This window comes from Hyperolius riggenbachi, chromosome 5 (assembly GCF_040937935.1).
Source record: "Hyperolius riggenbachi isolate aHypRig1 chromosome 5, aHypRig1.pri, whole genome shotgun sequence".
Taxonomy (NCBI): domain Eukaryota; kingdom Metazoa; phylum Chordata; class Amphibia; order Anura; family Hyperoliidae; genus Hyperolius; species Hyperolius riggenbachi.
In genome coordinates this window covers 367,247,181-367,271,338 of record NC_090650.1, presented here as the reverse complement: position 1 = coordinate 367,271,338, position 24,158 = coordinate 367,247,181, and the positions used below count along the sequence as shown (strand labels likewise).

Genomic DNA, 24,158 nt, shown 5'->3' with positions numbered 1-24,158 from the left:
ATGCACCACCTAAAGAAATCCTAATTGGTGGCAGAAAAAAACAAGGTATAGATCATTTTGTTGTGACAAGTACTGATAAAGTTATTGGTGAATGAAAGGGAGGAGCGCTGAAATGTAAAAATTCGTCTCGTCCATAAGGTGACGAAAATACCCGCGGGCTGAAATGGTTAACATTATTTTCACAAAATTCACGTGAAAAGAATACCGTCATTTTTCACTCATCACTGCATGGATGTGCAGCTGACAAATCTGCAGAAATTTCATGGTGCATAATCACGTCAACTAGAATGTCAAAGGAATCTTTGCACTAAAAACATCCTACCCTACCAATACCCATGTGTATCTTGTTCCCAATAAATAAGTGTATCGGTGTACATCATGCCAGGTAAAAAAAGGAAGACACATACCATATATACTCGAATATAAGCCGTCCCCCAACCTTTACCTTAAAAAACTGGAAAAAAAAAAAAGTCACAACCACAATACCACTCACAGCCATGGCCGGCCACAACCATATATTAGAAAAGCAGCATAAATTCAGATTGCAATAATAAGCCAGAACATAAGCCTACAATGGAGATGGAAATGCAAAGAACTCCTGTTGCAAAGTTTAAGCTGGCATAAAGATAAATCAAGGAATGCAGAGCCACATAGTCATGTGTCTAAAACTTGATATAGGAATGCAAGGATTCTTATGACTCAGTAGACACAGTCTCTGTATGCCTTCCAAAGCTACAAGTCAAGATGAGGTTAGTTGGGGCATCCCATGTAAATGTCAAGTGTGTGGTCTCCCTCAGATGATGCACTACTGTGCATGTAGTGGGGGCACTGTGGGGGTTACTCAAAGAGTAGTGACTCGAGTATAAGCCGAGACTCCCACTTTTGGGACACTTTTTGGGCCCAAAAATTAGACTTATACTCGAGTATATACAGTACATGTATAGATCAGATGCAGAGTGCCAGTATGGGCAAACCATTGCTAATTAATCAGCAGCTGTGAAAAACATAGCAACAACTGTTTCTGGCATACTAGCCAATAATAAAAACACAATTAAAACAGTTGCTAGGTATTCCGAATATAATTATTGATTGCACTAGCGACTCAGTAGGGAGGTAATACAGACACACGCCAAAAAGGAGCATTAAAAAGACTACGTCTAGAATTTAATTGAAAACATCATGTTTGAATCACATATAAGGTCACAGAAAATTACAGAATCCCGGGTTCTAACTGAAAACTGCATTTCAGAATCACAACAAAATAAATAAGGTGACTTTTTGTTCAGAAGCAAAATGACAATGTATGGAGATAGACATGAAGAATGTATCTTCGCCCCCACATGTATTAAACCACTAGACCCACCAGCTTTAGGAGAGAACTAATTTCCTCCAGCTCTATTGTGCCATGAAGCTACTAATGGATGCCCGCTTTCAAGTATTACTGGGGAAAAACCTATACAAAACAATGCAGTCATTTGCTTCCCTTACACCAGACCGCATGCTGAAAATAAATTATAGTACATATATTATTTTATTTACATTATGAGCACTTCCATTATTCATAATAACATTAAAAAATAGCAAATTACTCTTATGAAGGACCACTATCACAAACAACTATAAAATTTAAAATACATCTATACAATGTGAATTTATCCCATAATAAAATGCACTGTATTGTTTTTTCCTATGTAACTGTTATTAAATGTGCAAACACATGCACAATTACTATCGCCAACAGGGATCAGATCCCTCAGGTGATAGTTAAAGAGAACCTGAGGTGGGGTTCTACGCATAAAATCTGCGCTCAGAGGCTGGGTCTGCCTATACAGCCCAGCCTCTGTTGCTATTTCAATCCCCCAAAGTTCCCCCTGCGCTCCACTCTCCCCATAAATCACAGCCGCGCTGTGCGGGCTGTGTTTACTTTTGGACTGTCTATCTCTGCCGCTCCCCCGCCTCCTCCATAGCTCCGGTCCCCGACTGCGTCCCTTCCCTCCCCGCTGATTGGAGGGAAGGGACGAGGGCGGGGACCGGCGCTATGCAGGAGGCTGGGGGGGGGGGGGTGGTGAGAGTGACAGTGACAGCCCACTGTGACATACTCCATGTCGGCAGCGCGGCTGATGATTTATGGGAAGAGCAGAGCGCAGGGGGAACTTTAGGGGTATTGAAGTAGCAACAGAGGCTGGGCTGTATAGGCAGACCCAGCCTCTGAGCGCAGATTTCATTTGTAGAACCCAACCTCGGGTTCTATTTAAGGGCCGAGCTCTGTACACATGTGTACATGTTTTGCTAGCCTACTGGCTAGGGAATTGTTCTGTTGCTATGGGTGATGGGGGAACAACAATGGCAAGGATGGAGCGAGATGGAGAGGGCAGGGTGAGTAGAAAAATAGGCTTGGCTGAGACGATCCACTGAATCTCTCACCAACATATTGGGGAGGATCAGCAGCCACCAAGTGAAGCAGTTAAAAAGGCTACAAAGCATTCCCTTTTATTTGGGTGCCACCATAGCCCAATGCAATTACCTGACAGCACCAGGAGTTTATTTTGGGAACCTGACTTCTGAGAAGTCCACCACTACAGCTCTGCAGCTTACCTAGTAGCTTCGAGCATTCTTGTCAGGTCCGGATTTATCTCACAGGAGCCTATAGGCACAGATATCCTGGCGCCCTAGACTTCACCCTCCCTGAACATACAAACCCCCACACACTGCAAGTGTGCTGGCTGGCCCAGCTGTCACTTCTCCCTTACTCGTCATAGGTAGCTACAAGTGCCCCTTAGTATTAGGTAGCCAGAGGTATCCTCAGTATTAAGTAGTGAAAGGTGCCTCCAAGTATTAGGTAGCTAGAAGAACATCAGTATTAAGTAGCTAGAGATGAAGGGAGATCTGATCAAAAGAATACCGAGAGCAGGGTGAATAATGTCAGGACTCTGCAAAGGAAAGGAGGTAAGTAGGCACTAGGGGAGGGAAGTGAGCCGTCTTTCTATCATCAGGCGCCTGTAGGCACATGCCTACAGTGCCTTATGGTAAATCCAGCCCTGATTCTCGTTAATTTGAGAGCCCAACATCGGTGACTGCCACATCAGCTCACACCTTCCCCAGAGGCAGCATCTCCCAGCATTTTTTTTTTATGATGGTGCCGGGCGCAGATATTGGTGAGTGTGCAGCTGCTTCCTGCATCCTTAGTGGCTCCAGCTCTTAGCACTCTTTTTAATTTGGGCTCCGGAAGGAGATATCGGTGACTTTGCAGCGGCTCCCAGCATGCGTTTTCATTTGGAAGCAGGGAGCAGATATCAGTGATTCTGACTCTGCAGCAGCTTCCAGCTTCCCTAGCGGCTGCAACGTCCAGCATTCTTTTTAATTGGGTGCCAACCGCAGCTATTGGTGAGTCTGCAGTGGCTCCCTGCATCCCTAGTGGCTTCAGTTCTCAGTATTCTTTTTAATTTGGGCACTAGAAGCAGATATCCGTGACTCTGCAGTAGCTCCCAGCATTCTTTTTCTTTTGGGCACTGGAAGCAGATATCAGTGACTCTGCAACAACTCTCAGCTTCACGAGTTTTTCAGCTCCCAGCATTTTAATTTGGGTGGCAATTTTGGCAAACTTTGCAACAGCTCGCAGCTTCCCGCTCTGATATTTCATTGCCCCATGAAGGTGGACCTGCAGATGCTCCGTAAACCTGCAACTGGCCGGTCGCCGAGCATGATCTCCTGAGTGCGGCAACATAGCCAGCAAAGCAAAAAAAAAATCCAAAGCTCTGAGTTAGTGTTCGGTATATAGAAGAACGGAGTTAATGTTAGGAGTAGGTGGGGGGGAGGAGGTAGTGTTAGGCGTAGATAGGGTAGGGTTAGGGTAAAAATTACTGTACAGTAGGGCATAAAAGAATATCTGTATAATTACCGATATTCTTCTCTCGGTAATTGGGAAAAGTAGAATATCAGTAAAATTACTGATATCCTATTATCTGTATGTTCTTCAGATCCATAATGCAAAAGCTAGATTAATGACTGCTTTGTGTATTACAATTTTTTTGCACTGATTCCGCTAGTCTCAAAAAGTCTTTAAAGAACAAGCGACACCCATGCTAACCTAGAAATAAAAAACACATATATAAGTAGATAAATACTAGTTCTACTTACATAGCAGATGTATTGTGCTATCCACGTAATGAGTCCTGTGAATTTGATAAAGGAAAAGCAGAAAATCCTGTTCTTGGCAGTGGCCATTTTGCCAAGCTAATGCGGACATCATATCCTTCCTGACTCTTGTTTTCCTCCCTCCCTTCTCTTGCTCATTGTGTATTCATTAGCTGCCCTCCTCCCAGAGTCTTCAGACACTCCCACTGAGGTGTATACTAGGAACTGCACTGTCTTTTTTTTTTCTCCTCCAATCGCTGAGTCACCTCAGCCTTGCTTGTAAACACAAGTGAGCAGGGGATCGTGTTTCAGATAAGAAGCTTGGCAGCAAAATAAATGGAAGAGGAGGAATATATTATAAATAAAAAGAACCCCCAGCATTCATCTGTTTGGCACTGACTACTAAAGGGCCAGTGCTCCTAAAGTATGTGATAACTCTAAACCATAACAACAGAAAACGTTTTGCAAGTTTTAAATGCAGGATTAGCATCTTCATCACTTAATACACTCAGACCAGTTGCTGTTGAAATTTGATTTTTATGGTGACAATACTGCTTTAAAAGAATTTAAGTCCCAAGGCCAGACATAAAAAATGTAAAGCCCATCTAAAGTAAAAAATAAATAAAAAAAAATAAATCTACAATTAAGTCATATCCAATATACCTTGAACATTTTGCCTGGTGCTTTTGGTGCATTTGAAAAAACAAAATAAAAATAAATTAAGGATGTGAGGCTGGGGACTCCTCTGCACCGCATCATGGGTGTGTCTAGTGTCTTATACATCTGTTACAAATCTTGTAACTGTCACTAGCTTGTGGCACTTAGTTGGATTTGAAATAGGTTTCCCATAATTCCTGTTGTCAGCGATATATTTTAATTTTAAGATGTACAGTACATATTAGCCAGGATAATATTCATAACTTTGACATGACATCAGCTGATACATCGAAAATATCACAACTTAGTAACAGCTCGTAATATTTTAGCCTCAACATCAGCATGAACTGTAGGCACGTACAAGAGAAATCACCGTCGGGAGACTTGGGCGCAGGATACAGCCGGTATAGCTTATCCTGCTTCTGCACAAGTTCCCAGCAACATGAAATACTATTCCCCCTCTAGGTCCACGTGGATAGTGGGGAATGAAATAATTCGGCTTCCAGCAATTGCTGGAGGCCGAATTACAGTGTTTAAAAAGTAACTTCAGCTCTGTCTTCTGACGGCACCGAAGTTACTCACTGTGTGCCGCTATAGCCGTAATTCCTATTACGGTCTATGGTAGCGCTGGCTGCGCCCAAGTCTGCTGCGCTGGAATAGCAGTGTTCACTGTAGGCACCCGGATAAAGTGAGAACGAAACTAGTTGGGTGGAGAGGAGGCAGCAATAATTGATCAAAGTGCTGGTTATGTATATAGGATCCACTGTGTCATATGAAGCTGGGATGTAAGTTTGTTTTCTCTTTTACTCCGTGCATGCAAAAAAGACCTCACTTTATTTAAAAGGTTTGCACTTAGTGTGTATTTTATTTTTCATTTACACTGGGAAATATTTACTTGTGAAGACTGCCTTATGATGTGGACACTCAGAGGTTGAATTTCATTGGTGGAGCTTGTGTACTATATGGCCCCATAGCCTGGGTCTAATCAATTCTGGTATGCAAAGCTTTGATCAAGGTGGTGTGTACAATGTGTGATGAATAGGGATGAGTGGACACAGTTTCATTTAAAGGGAAACTGTACTCGCTTGTGTCCAAGTAAGGGGCTACTTTACCTTGATGATTGCCTTTTGCTGCAGAGCTTCATCCTCCCAATTAGGGATGCCCCTGGACTCCTCGGAATTGAGAATTCCGCATTTACGATCAAAATTCGGAAAACGGAATTCCGCGGACAACCAATTAACCACAACTCTGTAATTTTAGCCCAATTACTGAACTCAGAAGCACTTGACCAATCAGAGAATGCAGAATTTCTCTGCAAAAATCGGATTACCACAATAATTTTAGACCAATCACAACATTTCTGATTTACATTTTTTATTGTAATTTTTTGCATTCTCTGATGCATAAAAAATGACAAAATACTCCTCAGAAATTGGAAGATCAAAAAATGGAAAATCGGAAAGACAGAAATGAGAAAAACAGAAATTGGAATTGAGGAAAATCGGAATTTCGGCAGAATCGGAAATGGGCTTTTCCGAGCATCCCTACTCCCAATACTAAATCAGGAGACTGCAGTGCCACATGGAGCGCTTCGTGGAGTGCCGAGGCAAGAGGTGGTCAGTTGGGTGACCTTCTCTGCCGTGGTCCCTCCTCAGACACAGTGGGTACAGTTTTGTTTCTCGAGACACTGTGCTAGTGTGCAACACAGCTAATTGGAAATTTGGATTGATTGGTTTTGTGTTTGTGGCAGATTTGCCTCTGCCCCTCCCTAATACAATTTAGAATGAATGATCCCAAAGCACGGATTTTTCTTGGTAAAACAAGAATTTGTCATATCATTCAGGGAATAATTTCACATAAAAGGGCATTCATGAAACACTTTCACTTGCTGGATCTTCCTATGCATTGTTGTATCTGTACCATAAGTCCATTCATTTTTTCCATCCAGCTCTCTGTGCTGTCTTGAAACTGATTACAAAGCTCTCCACTTCGTTGTATCCAATAGGACTTGTCTCCTGAACTTTTTAATAGTAACTGTTCAGATCCCCCATTGAACATTCCCTTTGGGGAGTGAGTCTGATACGGCTTATGAGATCCAGTGCTTACAGGGGGTATGAGGTTGTTTTGGCTGCAGGATAAAACGTTTCTGTAAGGGGGCTCCTTCTGGAGGGAATCTCTCTGTTCTTGTAGGACTTTTAGATGAGTGAAGAGATTAGAGAGAGTCTGATTGCAGGTCTCCAGATGACGTTCATGCTGTTGACATCTCAGCTTCTCAGCTTCCAACTGCTGCTGCAAGCTTCCATTTTCTTGGTTTAATTCATTTAGCTGGGTTAGAAAAAGACAGAAAGATTATCTGGTTTGCCTTAGTATTTTACTAGATATAGATCACTTGTTTTAACACAGTACACCTAAAACAAGCAAACCGTTCCATCATACATCATTTTGAGCTTTTCAACAGCTGTCATTCCAGTCTTTCGCTTTTTTGCTCTGAAGTCAAAAGAAACTACAAAATATAAATGCACGGAGCAGCCATTCTGCTAAGCAGTAAGCTTAAAATGCAATCTTTATTGGAAATGTTAAGCTGGAAGCAAATCTGGACTAAACCTTTCTTCACTTGATCTCATCTCTACCATGTTGTACATACCTAAATGACATTGTTTACTTATACACAGTGTCACGGTGATGGATTAAGATATAATGGGGCAAGGTAGTAGATTTGAGGCTCTCATGTGGTCTTTTTGGTAAGCTGAAGTGGAGAGAGGTCAGAAAAGGTGACTGGTGGGACCATTGACACGCACCAGGCCCCAGACACCTGGCACAAAACAGAGGATTTTGGACAAAAAGAAAAAATATGTGAACAGTCCTTTTTTACAGTCCGGTGGTGGAACGCATGGAGGTATGTCCGCATTCTGTGTCCCTGCCCACTGCCACTGATTAATGCTGGAGGGGGGAGTGCTGAGGGGAGAGCTTGAGGTGTGGGAGGGGGGAGTGCCCCCCCTCCCTGCTGATGTGGGTGGTCAATGCTCTCCCCTCATGCGCTGAAACCCAGGGGCACCCATGCCTGGCTATACTGGGAGCACCCATGCCTGGCTATACTGTGGGCACCCATGCCTGGCTGTACTGTGGGCACCCATACCTGGCAATACTGGGGGGCACCTAAACCTAGCTATAATGTGGGCACCTATACCTGGCTATATTGGGGGTGGCAATAATGAGGGCACCTATACTTACACCTATACACCTATACACTATACACCTATACAGCGCTTCGAGTCCCCAGGGAGAAAAGCGTTATATAAATATTATTGTTATTGTTGTTATACCTCGCTATCCTGGGGGCACCTATACCTGGCTATACTGGTGACGGGCACCTATACCTGGCTATCTGTACTGGGGGCACCTGGCAGTGAGCTCGGTGTACTGAAACCACTTGCTTCGGCACCTAAACCTGGGGTGGGGGTAGCCCCATCTACATTTTTGCAGGGGGACCTAGTGATTTCTAGTTACGCCCCTGGTAATGACGTGTTATACATTGTAGATTTTTGTTGTAAAGCAGAGAAACCCTTTATCATTTAGAAGCTGCTGAGTTTATGAGATCCATTGGAAACACTATGGAAAGGGCATTCACCAGAGAAATGATCTCAAATCTCGCCTGTCTCCGTTGCATGATTTGATAATGTTAGAGATTTTTAAATGGTTGTAATAATCATAGAGAGAAGTAAAGATTAGTCATTAGCGGTAACTGAAATGCTGTATTTAGCAATTTGAGTGTTAATTAAAGGATCGTTCTGCGGTCTTAAAATGATAAAATACAAGTCATTGAAATTCATCTGTGGAATAATGGACAAAGATGTGCACTTCATAAAGCTTGCTAGGTATTTGACATGATTAGTGTGCCAGCTTTTAATACTTTCCCTTCATTTTTCTTTTTTTTGGAAACTTTAAAACAGTAATAATTGGAATCAAGTTTCGTGTCACTTATCTTTATACGGAATTAAAACAAAATCTATTCATCTTTACAAGACAATTTTCAATCCCATTTATCACATTTCAACAGCCATTCTGGGCGAGACATGACTGTAAAGTCAATAGTGCTTGCATTGTACAAGATTCAGTAAAGCCCGGTCCTTCCTGTCATTATAACACATATATTTACTTACAGTGATTCATTATTGGAGGCTTGTTTTACACCTATTTTTTGCGTTGCCATGGAGATGCAATGCTCGTGCCGCATTCCACTCCAGCGCAAAAAATTACAAACATATGACCCTGCGGCAGAAAGCACAGACGGTTATTTGCATAGCGCCACCCCCACTCAGTGACGTACTCCCTGCTAGACAAGAAGTATATCACAGGGATTAAATTCCTGCATCGCCCATTGATTCCAATGTCTTCCTCTTCCGCTGCATCACTGAAGTCATACGGTAATGCGCTGCAGACTTTGAGATGACTCAACAGCGATTTGGAAGCCTCCGGTACAATACAGTGCGGTAAGTGTGCAAGGCCCCATACACTTGCATTGCCATTGCGTTACCCTACGATAAAATGGTAACGCAATGTACACTTGCAATGCAAGAGTAAATGGGGCCTTAAAGTGAACCTGAAGTTAGCTTTTGAAAAAAAAAGTTAGATACTTTTCTTTACATCAGTAGAGAGAAGCCTCTACATTGTCCTGAGGATTTCCCCCACCCTCCTCGACTTACAGCCTATGGGGGCGCATGTTGCACCCAAATTTCCCTGCACAGTTGTGTGCAGTTTCGCATCATAATCATAACCTCCATATAACAGGTGCAGGCATCATTATTCCCATATGTGAAATGCAGCAATCATCATACCCCTATGACAAATGCAGCTATCTTTACTCCAATAAGACAAATGTCATCTTTACCCTGATAAGACAAATACAGGCTTTCGACCCATATATTACAAACACAGCCATCATTAGTTTCACTTAATAAAGACATCCATAATTACTCTCACGTAACATGTGCTGGCATCATTACTCCCATAGGACAGAGGCAAGCAACAATATCATCATATAGGTGCCACAGCGGGGAAGTGGATAGAACTCATACTAGGATTCCAGGTTCAAATGTGGCCCATGATATTATCTGCATGGAGCTTGTATATCCTTCATCCTTATTTGCGTGGGTTTCCTCTGGGCACCTTGCTTTCCTCCAACATTTCAGAAACTTATGGATAAATTAACTGATTGGTCCCCAGAAATTGAGTACAGTAGGGATTTGATCTTGAGTTCCTCGAAAGGACAGTTAGTGATTTGACTATGGACTTTGTAGAGCACTGCAGAGGATACTTGCATTGCATAAATGCATAATTCTAATGACAAATGAAGCCATCTTCGCCTCTAATGACAAATGCTGGCTTCATTATTTTCCCTCAACGTGTGCTCACTCATGCCCTTTAATGGCTGGTGAGACCCCTTATGCCCTGCCTGTCTCCATATAACAAGTCTGATTCTGTATATAAACATATAACAAGTTTTGCCCCTCAAGTATCTATATAACTAGTGTGACACTTAAAGAGACTCTGTAACACAATGTTGAGCCTTATTTCTTCTATCCTATAAGTTCCTATACCTGTTCTAATGTGCTCTGGCATACTGCAGCCTTTTCTAGTTGCACTGTCTCTGTAATAAAGCTTATCTTCTTTCCTCTGTCAGGCTCAGGCTGGAATGTGTGGAATGTGCAGCACTGCTTGTGATACGCAGAAGCTTTACACACCCTCTCCAAGCTCTCCTCTTAGCCTGTCACACTCTGGTTAGCAGCCATGTCTTTTGTTTGTAAACACTGCCTACAACTGGCAATTACAAGCCAGGATTGCAGCAGGGAGTGGCAGAAACAGCACAGAGGGGCCCAGGAGGATATAATGAATAGAATGGTATGCTTTTTATTGTAAGAATTTTAGAGTACAGATTCTCTTTAATACCCCCTTATATAAAGCGTGGACTCTAATTCCCTATTTAAAAAGTGTGACTCCTCATTTATCCAATGAAAAGTGAGGCCCAACTTATCTCCATATAATGAGCATGGCCCTTCATATAACAAGACAATTGTAAAGAGGCGCCCTAATCGTGGATAAAAGCATCTAAAAACAGTTTAAAATTGACAAAAACGTGAGGTAGCTTACCTCAATGACGACAAATCTTTGTAATAAACAAAAGATTTATTTATAGCACAGGCAATGCGTTTCGCGGGTCCAAGCCCGCTTCCTCAGGCCAATACAAGTGCCAAGCTAAATGGAATATTTAGCCAAGGGAGCCTCTCCTGTCCCCTTTCTTTTACCCAAGGAGTGCGACCGCATCCAGGTCCTCGGTGACCTCCCAGAGTGGAGTCGGGTTTATTGTCTCCACCTGCTTCCTGCGGTTGGTTGCCCCTCTGCAACCCACCTTTGTGAGTAGATTTTCACTTACTACAATTACCCGATTGTATTGACGTACTGCACCATTGGGCTCCCCATTTTTGTTCCCTGTGTCCTTTTTCAGAAGGTGTCCTGACACCCACTACTTCATATAACAAGTGTGGCCTTCTATGCCTCCTAATAACAAGTGTGGCCTTTCATACCCCTAATAACAAGTGTGGCCTTTCATGCCCCCTAATAAAAAGTGTGGCCCTTCATACCCCCTAATAACAAGTGTGGCCCTTCATACCCCCTAATAACAAGTGTGGCCCTTCATACCCCCTAATAACAAGTGTGGCCTTTCATGCCTACCCCCTAATAACAAGTGTGGCATATCATGTCTCCATATAATATATGTGGGCCTTCATGTCACCATATAACATATGTGGGCCTTCATGTCACCATATAACATATGTGGGCCTTCATGTCACCATATAACATATGTGGGCCTTCATGTCACCATATAACATATGTGGGCCTTCATGTCACCATATAACATATGTGGGCCTTCATGTCACCATATAACATATGTGGGCCTTCATGTCACCATATAACATATGTGGGCCTTCATGTCACCATATAACATATGTGGGCCCTTATGTCACCATATAACATGCATAATTATCACATTTACGAATAAAAAGTGATGCTGGAAGTCAGAAAGAACAATCAGTATAGACAATGGAGCTCTCTCCAATAGTTCTGCCTGAGTTAAAGCTACATTAGTTCCACTTTGATGGAATGTTTTGGGCAATACAGTAAATTGTGGAACACACACAATGACACTCCACCCCTAACATTACACAGTTGTTTTTGCCTTCCTCAGGGCAGTCTATTTATAAAAAAAAATTAAAAATAAAACCTCAAATTTTACATATACTATCTTAGACCCCTTTCATACATGGCAGAGTTAGTGTGCGATTTCCATCTTTGCGCATTCATGTTCGCCACATATATCATGCAAGTCAATGGCATTGCATTTGACATTTGACGTTTCTCATACAAATTTGCAAATCTGCAGAAAAAAATAGCCATTTTTTTTGTACCGAACACATGTATCGCTTACAATGCAAGTCAACAGCAATGTGAACAAAAAAAAATTCACATGCGAATGTAAATTTCATTACATACAAAGTCATGTAAATTAATTTCATTGGCATGCATGGAAGATCAGAATGCGGAAATTTGAATAAAACCACAAACAAAAACAAGGAGAATCGGGTGCAAAACTTTCTGCAAGATGCAGAAGCACAAATAAGGAGAAACGTGGCCAGAAATTGAAGGGATAAGTGAAAAGTCACCCTTATGGGTTAGTTAGCAGGACAACCAAACATCACCTTTTTTGGTCAAAGGAGTAAACTAACCCATCACATACATATCTTTCTAGGGACCTGAAATGGCCTATAAGAAAGTAATAATAGCACACTCTATGTGAATAGGTTTCTGCTAGAATATCATGCTGGTTGAACTGAATGGAGGCAGAACACAGCTATGGTTCTCTTGAATGAATGCAGCTGAAAGCCCAGAGCACCAAGTGAACTGAAAGGTGGTTGTGCCAACTTGGGTAGAATCTTCACAGGTTGCCTTTAAAGTATGACCATAATTTTAAGCAAGAAATGTTAGAAACAGGTCTATGACCAATAATACAAATTACTAAAAGAGGAACTATAGTGAAAATAAATTAAAATGGTTCTTTTTTTTTTTACAATATTAATTTATAGATTATTAAGTCAGTGTTTGCACAGTGTAAAACTTTTCCTTGCCCTGATTTACATTCTGAAATATATCACATGTGGGTGACATCTTTAGTCCTGTCAGGTGAAGCTCTGTGGAACGTTCATTTTCTGAGAGTTCCAAAGCCAGAACAAAATATACCTGGTCTCCCAGAATGCTCTGGGAGGAGAATCCCACATATCTAAACAGCCCAGCCTAAGCATTACAGGGAGAGCAAGGCGACCTACTAATATACAGCAATATATAGACATAGGATGTGTTTCTGATGCTGAAACCAGGAAAACTATCCAGAGGCGTAGCTAGGGTCTTCAAAATGTGGTCATGGTCATGGGTGGAGTCAGAAGTTATTTAGTTAGCTATATGTGCCCTCTCACCCCATTCAGATAGCCAGATGTGCCCCCCTTTAAATAGCCAAATGTGTTCCCCTTTGGTTATCCAGATGTGCCCGCCTTCACCCTGTTTAGATGGTCCGATGTGCCCCCTTTAGATAGCCTTATTCTGCTGCTGTAAACGCTTCTGCAGAGGAAGGGAGAGAAGCAGGAGTACTTCGGGCAGCCAGCGAGCCACCTCTTATGCACGTGGGGTTGCAATGACCATGCTGAGAACCCTCAAAGTGTTGCGCCTGGGGACATATGTCTCCTCTTGCCCACCCATAGCTACTACTCTGAAACTACCTAAATAATGAACTGCATTCTGCTATATGTCACCACAGTGCCTCTTTAATTCAAGTTTTAAACCTGCAGTTAGGAGTTAAACGAAATGGAGATGCTCTTCGTTGCACTGTGACTACAGCTGGAGAAGGTTGAGGTGAGGAAGTAGCACCGAGGTGAAAAGGCAGGGTCAACCAGTTTAAAAGAAAGGCTGTGCTGATGTGTGGGAGGAAAAGCAGTTGGAGGTGTGGTTTTGGTGCTGAGGAGGAATTCTTCATGTATATATGCCCTCATCTCGTGCTGCTTTTTATAACCATCTCCTGCGTAGTGTAATCATTAGGCCGATGTGGCTGCAGTAGGACCAGCCACTTCACAGGCACTCTCTCCGGATGATGTGTGGTCATTGTTAACAGCTCTGCAGATAATGATCTATATTATCTTGTAAAGCTTTATACAGCAATTACCACCTCATTAGCGAGCTGCAGGCAACATCATGAAAGCTGCAAATCCATTTCTATTTGAAAAATCATAAAACGCCAAATAAACCCCGATAGCCCCACATCTGAAACCCACCCTCTTAAAATTCAAACACTAAAAGACGGACAAGTGCAGAAAGAAACGAGAGTCTTCCTGAGCTATAGGCTTGCTCAGATGTTCAGTCCTATTGTTGCTTACATTAGGTCTCTAATGATCACATAAACTGTTTTATGTCTAAAAAAAAACAATAACGCTCAGCATTACTAATACCACAAAGCTGGCCTGCAAGCAGCTGGGGTAATTATAGCTGGCGTACAATGAGATGGTAAACATCAGCCACCTTCCTCCTGCCTAGCAGGCCGATTATGCATGGACAATTTAGTCTGCAGTGGCATGGCCATTTTCCAACTATTAGCAGGAAATGAAATGAGATATTTCATTATTATTTAGTATGAAAATTTCTACCGAGAAGTTGCTGAAAATTACCTCTGAATTTATACTTGAGTTACTACACTCATTATTTCAAACATCTTGGTCTGAATCAATATCAGTAATGATTCATTCTTTTGATTAAGAAGTGACTCCATCTGTAGATGTCAGATAATTACCAAGATGACCCATAATGAGAACATTTCACAACTCTCAGACTTAACTTTCTTATTCCCTCAACAGCATAATGACTTCCTGAAAGAGCTTTTTATAGTGTGCCTGTGGCTCCCGGGGGTTTCTTTTCATGATCAGCTACTATCAATGCAGCTTCCTTGTGCATTTTCTCTTTCTTTAAAAAGAACACAAATAAAATATCCAACATACAAAAAATAAAATGGAAAAAAAAAACCATCTCCAACCCTAAAAAAAACAACTCTCGCATTGTCAAAGAAGAATGCCATCATTATATTAGTCACCTAAGTCTTAAAATTTACTGGTGGATCTTAGGGAGCAAAATGTGTGTATTAAAATGAGACGGAGCACAGTTTTAAATTATGACACAGAGCATGCTTTGTTATTCAGTTAAGGACTCAAAGGGGAATTAATTTCGGTTTTATTATATCAAATATTGAAATAAGAAATGTAAGATATTCTTTTGATCTATACACTGGAGGATATGGAATTTGAAAAAAAAAAAAAGTTTGCGAAAAGAAATCTAAACTTTTGCTGACAGGTTAGCATAAACCGTGAAATTTATTACCGTTGCGGTGCACAGAGGGTGCTTTGTAGCTGTCAGATGTGTTACTGTATCTCGGCACAGTAGTGCACTGTTTCAGGTGAATAATGACAGTGTACGTAGCTGTATTTCTCAGAGTTAAACGCCAGTGAATCTTGGGTCAGATTATTTGTTTCTCATCTGGAAGCTTCTTGGCATAATTATGGGTTTATTTAACGAAGATAGGCGAAGAATGCATACAATGGGCGGGATGCGACAGCCTACAGCAACCAATCAGATTTTGCTTTTGGAACAACAGATAATGTCTAGGTGGCTCTTGTGTCTTTCTGCACTCTGAATTTTGCTTTGTAAGATGATCTTGTAATGAATTGCTGTAATCTAGCAGGAACAGATCTTTTGCAGATACTGATCTGTTGCATGTGTGTAGCATCTTTGTGTGCAGCATCTTGCAAAGATTTCTGTCTGATGGGGAGTGCAGCTCAATAGAATAGACTGTGTAGGTATGGCTCTCATACTACATGGAAGGGGGTAAAATTGGTCTATGATGTTTCATTTTCCAAAGACTATGGTCTGATGTGTGTATGTACCCTAAGTTTGTGAACAAAGAATGCAAGACCTAATAAATAAATAACAGACTACTAGGATTCACCCTTTTTACACCGAGAGCTGTACTATCTCACTTCTGTGTTAAAGGTAAATTTGACCTGGGTTTTATAGGTAGCTTTACACTAAGTTCCCACAATTCCGATGAGAAGGACAGACTCCTTGAAGGATGAACTAAGTATGAATGGATGCACAGCTCAGTCTGTATAGGCAATAGACAGCAGTCTCTATTCATCCTTTAACACATTTATAGCCTGAGGACAAAGAGAGATTGCCACCTATTGCCTGTACAGACTGTGCTGTGCATCCCTCCATACTTACTGCATTATTTATTGATCTGAATTGAATAGTGAGTGCACATCATTAGAGACTTGCTAGCCAGCGCAATCTAGCAAAGATAATGTATGTTCCATGGAGGATGCACCCTATTCAAAGCCAAAGTGCTGAGATATTAACAATGCCAAATTAGAATGTTGACAAGAAAGAAAAAAAAAAGATGTCACCAAGCCATTACATTTATTCATGAGGCTCATTTATTTAGAATTAATAATAATAATCTATATATAAAATCGTGTGTGTGTGTGTGTGTGTGTGTGTGTGTGTGTGCGTGCGTGCGTGCGTGCGTGCGTGCGTGCGTGTGTGTGTACCGCCCAATTCAAAAACATCTTGAATGATTTCAACAAACCTTGGTATACAGATCACTTACTACCAGGGATGATATGTTCTGGGTGTCTTGCGTCCCCCCTCCACACCTGGGCGGAACCACAGCCAATCAAATTTCACCCATTCACTTCAATGGAAAAAAATGTAAAAAGCTGCCATTCTCACCGTAATAAAGCCAGAGTCCCCAAACTTGGCACAGTTGGTCACTTAAACGAGGTTCAAAATGCAGGAAAAGTGGGTGGAGCATAAAGCAGCCAATCAAATTTCAGTCATTCATTTACATGGGAAAATGTACACTGCAGCCATTCTTAGACTGTTCTTCGCAGGGTTCTCAAACTTGGCATAGTTAGTCACTTTTTGACTGGGATTAATATTCAAGAAAGTGAATGGAGCCAACAACTAAATTCATAACCCGAGATAAGCTAGTAATAATAATAATAATAATAATAATAATAATAATGTAGAGGAACCTGTGGCTGCTCACAATGATGGAGACATCCCCATCACAGGCTGGTTTGTGGCCCATCGGAAGTAAGTAGAGATGACCATATGAAATCTTGGAAATAAGATATAAGTTTGGCGTTTGATGAGTCATCACCTCACAACATAAAGAAAATACAATATTCCTTCTTAAAGGAGGCGGAAGACAACTGTAAAATGGCACAATGTCAACAGAGCTGCCATTCTCAACTAGGATTCAATTATGTGTCCTAAGGGGCTATATTAATCATCCTCACTTATCAATGACTAAGCCACTTATGCATAAAAAGCAGCATAAAATGACACATACATGAGATTACTGTTGCTAACGTGGCTTGTTTTTGATCAGATTGGGAAATATTTCTATGTCTGTCCCGAGTCTCTCATCTTCAGGAATTAAGGTGGCCATACCCAGCAGTTTCAATCACAGTGATTGAATCTGCTAGAAATCAATGCCGTAAATAATGCCTGATCAATCGAAATTTGGCCAAAAGAGATCAAACAGGTTGCTGGACATGCAACTTTGCTCACAAACCCCGGTGGGTACACATTACTTAGGGGAGACATGAGGGGCTCAGCAGGTGGTGCATGGCTCGAAAGATTTTCAACATATTTCATGATGGAATCTATTGAAAATCTGGATACAGTGTGTGGAAGGATTTGATCCTTCTTAGATCAGATTTGATCTGAAAGCGATCAATTTGATGGTCAAATCTAGTAGCCATCTATGAAACTTGAGGGAACAGAAATCAGGCAGATGGTTCCTTCACTGAGAAAAACTCACACTCCGTCTTCTACAAAAATATATATATATAATTACTCAGCTGAGGTCCATGTGAAAGTGTTCTTTTTCCTCTCACCATCTATTGTCCACCTCACCCCTGCCCAAAGACTTATTAACCCTCCCCAGAGAAGTGATGACATTGGTGCAGTGGTAGATCTGTCTGACCTGAACCTTTGTAATGGAGCAGAGGCAGGGGCATAACTAGAAGGAAGCAGCACCTGCAGCTACAGGGGGGCCCAGAGCTATAAGGGGGGCAAAAAACACTACTTCACTCCCTCTGTTAAAGGGGTCCATCCCTCAGATAAGGTGTTTTTGTGGCTTCACTTTATATGGGAGTGGAGATGATAGCCCCACTTGTTTTATGACCCTTGAAAGATACACCCCAATTTTGTGAGGGTCATCAGGGGTAGGCAAGGGAAAGGGTGTGAACAATGGGGGCCCCATCAAAGTTTTTCTGGAGGGCCCCATGATTTTTAGTTATGCCTCTGAGCAGAGGCAATAAATGATGTCAAGCATGGACACAACATCCAAAGACAGAAATCTGAGAATCACAATTTCAGGACAGACTGAAAACAAGTTCTAATGACTACAGGCTACTGGATTTCAGCCTGACCACAGGAAAAACAATACTGTCAGATTTCTGAGACTGAAGCTACACATTAAAAAAGCCTGCAGCAGCGACAGGATGTGAGAGATGTCATTGTTGACTTATTTTTTTAAAGGCTACTTTGCTGATCCTCTGTGCTGATTTCCTGCCTTTCATGCTACCTTCTGACTACAATACAGAACAATTGTGAATTTTCAGATGTATCATCAGAGTTCAAGAGTACAGTCATGGGAATACTCTGTAAAATAAAAACCAGGAAAACATAAACCCTCTCACTCACTTGGAGGAGAATTTGGTCACCTAGGGGCTACTGGATGATTTGGGTGCACCGTAGGCGCTAATGCAAATATCAGCTATTAGGCACCCAAAACAGAAATTTGGGTGCACAATAATTATCATTTAGAAAATTACAATGCTACAGTTTGACATTTTTTATCATTTTGAACATTAGAATGTTATTGTTGATGAAATGTTTAATGTTTTGTATTTACAATTTATTTTTGAAAATGATGGTTCTGAAATGTATCATTTTGAACATTATAAAGTTAGAAAGTGGGGGTTTAGGGTTAGGTATCGAGAAGGTTTTTTTTTGGGTTAGGCGTCAGGAAAGGGGTTTGCAGGTTAGGCGTCAAGAAGTGGGGTTTTAGGGCTAGGCGTCAGGAAGGGTGGTTTTAGGTATAGGCTTCAAAAGGGGGGGGGGGGGGGGGTTAGGGTTAGACATCAAGAAGGGGGGTTTTAGGGTTAGGCATCAGGAAGGGGGATTTTAAGGTTAGGTGTCAGGAGGGGGGGGGGGGTTAGGTTTAGGCATCCATTGGAAGGGGGAGGCTTCTGTGTAGGTAGGGTAAGGTTAAGTTGTAGTAAAATATTGTAAATATATACCAATATTTTATTACAATACTGTACACTATTTACACTTTAAATACAAAGAATAGATATTAAGGATCATTTTATTATCAAAAACAGGTGCCCACTTTTTGGTGTGTCCCAACTTAATGTACACTATAAGGGTGAGTGGCTAGCACAGAATGCAGTACAGTGAATGTGTTAACCTTGCATTCTACTACTGCAGGCAATATCATGTATTTTGTATTTATAACGTGACCGAGGACAAAACCCGTCAGAGAGGACACAACTGTTCACAATCACAAATCAAATACTTCCCTGCTTGGTAAGAAGAACCTTGACGTTACTTTTTTACTACAATGATTGCAAATGAGCGTCAAAGACACAAAATATTATTTGACCCGTATTATTAGGGTCCATCATACAGACAATACATAATGAATTGTGTTGGGTGGAGACAGAGTGGACCTTACCTTCTGGTTTAAATAATGAATTGATTTTATGTTGGTTTGTAATCTGCCATGCATATCTTCGGTAGCCGCTAGATTCTTTTCCAAGAGGCTCGTATGTTCCAGCCTAATGAAATTGAAAGACAAACTCTGTTTAGACTATTCAGACCATTTGCCGGAAATGATAAAAGACAGCAAGTCGAGAATCAGTAATTGAACAATGTTACTTTTCTTTCTATAAGCAAAGCCGTTTCATGGGCAGATCCATACACAAATCTCTCACGGCAAAAACCTTCACATTCATTTCTCCAGAGAAATAAATGTTAACTAAAGGGGGGCATTGGCTGCAATTGTGATATAGCTGATTTCGCTGTACAACTCTATAAGTGCATGTGTTACATAGCATGCCTAGGCAATTAATTAGGTCCCCAATGACAAAGTTACTCCAAGTCTCTGAGGGATCTATCTCAACATTCCGCAGCCAGCATGTCAGAATATCAGACTGGAAGTTCCGCAATGTCTTAGAGGTAATGCAGGAATTAATGAATGTTTAAAGGAGAAGTTCATGGAAAAAAAATATTGCTGGTTGTATAAAGAAAACGTTTCTTTAATCCGTAAAGCAAACTTATATTTGGAGAAATTTTATGAAGGTCACCATATCTGTCCAACGTTTAAAGGGGACCTGAACTTTGCACTTCCACTGTGCTCTAAAAGATATGCAACAGTATGATAACCTTTAAAGAAAAACATGTCTTTGTTACAGCTGAAACAAATCCTGCAATAAATCTGCAGTGTACTTCCTGCTTTCATGGAAGAAGACAAGGGGCCTGATTCACAAAGCGGTGCTAACAGTTAGCACCGTGGTGAAAAGCCCTTTATCACGCCTAAACTCTGTTTAGGCATGATAAGTTTAGGTGTGATAAGTTTAGGTGTGATAAGTTTTTAGGTGTGATAAGTTTAAGCACCAACTGGGCTAGCACTGCAGTGCACAGCTGATCAAAAGTTTTGCGCTAGCAAAGTCTGGTGCACTTTGCATAGAGTTTAATGGCACTGCTTTGCGTGCGGGACTTTGCGCGCAATCTAAACTTATCTAAACTTAGCATGCCTAAACTTATCATGCCTAAACTTATCATGCCTAAACTGAGTTTAGGCATGATAAAAATGGTTATCACGCCTAAAGTCTTTAACTGGGTTATCACCGCTTTGTGAATCGAGCCCATAGTGTTAGTATCCTGAGCTTACAAATTAGCTGTTCATCCAAGGCAGCCAACTGATACAGCTGAGAGATCAAATTACACTGTGCTTAGTCACACATGAGGGGGAATTAGAAAGACTAAACTCTCTAAATACATACAGGGTGCATTTATCTAGGTTCTCTTTCTCTCCTGTGCAAGAGTTCAGGTCCACTTTAGCAAAATGATACTTGTCTGGTTCTCCTGCTAGGTGCTGATAAGAGAGTGCGGACCGAACACCTGGGCACTGACTCCAAAAGTTTTTCTCAAATAGATGTTTTCTTGTCTTAACTACAAATTACCTTTTTAACATCTAGTAAAAAAAAAGTGCTAAAAAGTAGATAAGTAAATAATATCAAGCATAACTTAATTTGGGCTTGCTGGAAGCTGAAAAGATGTTTTGTAGACAAGGTGCAAAAACAGCAAGATTTTTTTTTTATTGCACCAGGGCCCTGGTTTGCATACCCAGGCTGGGTCAGACATGCAGAGACCATTAATGGGAGGGGAATGCTGAATGCTTTGATGATAAGGTATCTTCCATAGTACTTTACAGAGTCCACAGTCGCGTCACTTATGCTGGGCATACACTGTTCGTTTCTGGCGCTCGATTCTCCTCTCGATCGTTTTTGCTGCTCGATTCTGCAGTCTTTTTTTTCTTATCCTTTTCCATTCACTTTTATCTGAAATCGAGCAGGTAAAGGATCGAAAGGGACATCGGACATGTCGGAAATTATCTATTGAACCATCTAATCACCTCAAAAACGAACCGTGTATTCCCAGCATCAAGCCTGGTACTCACCACCCGACAGGTTCTGCAACGTCCCCTTGACGATGGTTGTCAAGCGATGCTTCTTCCCGCCAGCGGGTATGCATGATGTCACATTACACTACACGTCGGGGGCGAACGAGACTTCAAGCAATAGCATTACTTTGCACGGGAGTTGTCGGAGATCTTAGCGATCCGATGTGCCGTGACGGTCATTATTGCGATGTTCGTGTGGGTGTGTGCCTGTACCTATGTCGTGATATCGCGGAAACAACCGCTCAGCGCTCAAAAAATCTTCAGTCATCGAGAAAATCACTGGCCCTCAGAGGAGCTCACAATCTAATCTCTACAATAATCATAGTATGATGTACCTATTATAGTCCAAAGCCCGTATTAGAGAAGGGAAGCCAACTAACTTACTAGTGTTTTTTTTGGGATGTAGAAGTTAACTAGTGTCTGGAGGAAACCCATGCAAACACAGGGTGAACATACATATCCCATACAGATAGTGTTTTGAACCAGCTTTAAACCTGGGACACCAGTGCTACAAGGCAAGAGTGCTGTCCACTATGTCACCATGCTGCCCAGGTATAAAGGAATAAAAGAGTCAGAAAAAGAAGGCATTTCCCTCGAGCCCAGAGGGACCGAGTCCACGGAGAGCGTTGGTGATATGGATGAATGGGTGACTGATCCTATGTAGTGCTGAGAGGCTTATTTTATTGGGACACCACCCTTTTGGTGGGTTGTCCCAGGCTTTGACTGATTGGTGCCGTCAAGCAGCAATGAGAAAGCCCTAATAGTGGGGCGAAACGTTTACCAACCTCCTCAGCACCTCCTTTGTTTTGGACCTTCCTAATTGGTGGTCATGAGGTTTGTTGCCTCGTGTACTGTGAATTTTTTGTATGAGACTGTGATACCTGCTTTATATGGATTAAATAAATGTTGACGTTTTAGCCTTTGAAGGATGTAATGCATCTATCTTAATCAATACCTATGTGACCACAGTAAAACATTCACTGAAAACAGTGAGAGACAGCTTGAGGTAAAGTTTTACTGCAGAAAAGTTCAAAGGGTCATTATTTCTGCTGTGTTTATAGTTTAAAATACAGAGTGTGGTTATAAAACTGGAACTGTGACAGTATGATGCAATGTCCTAAAAAACACAAACAAACTATATAACTGAAAATAACAATATGAGACTTTTCTTTGCTACTAATGTTCATTATCCGTACTACACATACAATTCATTATATTCTCCTTTTTTTTTCACTTCCTGTTTGCTTTAAAGAGGAACTGTAGTGAAAATCTTAAAATGTAAAACACATAGAAATAAGAAGTACGTTTCTTCCTGAGTAAAATGAGCCATACATTACTTTTCTCCTATGTTGCTGTCACTTACAGTAAGTAGTAGAAATCTGACATTACCAACTTTTTTGGTTTTGGCTAGTCCATCTCTCCATAGGGGATTCTCAGCATGACCTTTATTCTTTATAAAGACACTCCCTGAAAAACATTTATACAAAGATGCTGAACAGCCTCCCTGCTCACCGTACACTTTTTTTGCAGTTGGACAGAGCAACTGCCATTCACTAAGTAAATTTTGAAAATAAATAAATCCCTGTGAACCCATGAGGAGATGGGCTAGTCCAAAACCTGTCGGTTCTGTCAGATTTCTACTACCTACAGTAAGTGACTGCAACATAGGAGAAAAGTAATTTATGGCTCATTTTACTCTAGAAGCAACGCACTTCTTAATTGTAAACATTTAGATATATTTTACATTTTAAGATTTTCATGACAGAGGTCCTTTAAATACGGTGCACATTTGTAATGGTCACTCTGAATAATGTGACCGCAGCTTTATTGAGAGAGATGAGGTACCTAACTAGTAGATTTATCTGGAACTGGCTCCTATACCAGAAGAGAAATATTTAAATAAGGAACCTAGCTAGCAGTGGCATAGGGTAAGAGATTATGTATATTATTCACAAACAGGTTCAAATGCAGTCATTACACAGTATCAAAGCGGAGTCAGAGAGGCAGATGGCATGCAGATCTGACAGCCTGTCCTTATGACAGACACACACAGCTTCAAAGTTCCTTGTAACTTGCCTGTGGAGTCTGTCAGGAGAGATACAGTAACAGGATCACTGGAAGAAAGATTCAAGGGTAGAGCTAATGGCAGGATGTGTACTACTTAACACATCCTTGTTTGTAATAGTATGAACAAGGGCAAACATATTTGTGATTAAATATGCATTAGGTAACAGTAAGGAGACTTGTGATTTATACCGCACAAATCTGAATGTGATTCCAGCCTGCTTTGCTGCCAGTACATCCCATTATGTTCTGTGCAATCTTCATAGGAAATAAATGGCTTCATGCAATCAATAGAGGTTTGAGTTACTACAGAGTAAATTGGCTGAGATCCCTGCGGTTGTGGAGCAGAAACCCCAGGGGCCACGGGGTAAAATCCGATCAGATTCCCACAAGACAT

General features: G+C 41.3%; 1 protein-coding gene across 6 annotated transcripts in view; it reads right to left on the bottom strand.

The window, feature by feature from the left end:
• Window positions 1-6,148: 6,148 nt before the first annotated feature.
• LOC137518990 (polyamine-modulated factor 1-binding protein 1-like) overlaps window positions 6,149-24,158 on the bottom strand; it is a 539,976-nt gene continuing 521,966 nt past the window's right edge. For all 6 annotated transcript variants that reach the window (XM_068237518.1, XM_068237520.1, XM_068237522.1 and 3 more), the window contains 2 exons: window positions 19,688-19,790; window positions 6,149-7,116 (listed from right to left, as the gene is read on the bottom strand). In XM_068237518.1, coding sequence (XP_068093619.1) covers window positions 6,673-7,116; window positions 19,688-19,790 — 547 coding nt within the window. In that variant the 3' untranslated portion in view covers window positions 6,149-6,672. The remainder of the gene's footprint in view (window positions 7,117-19,687; window positions 19,791-24,158) is intronic.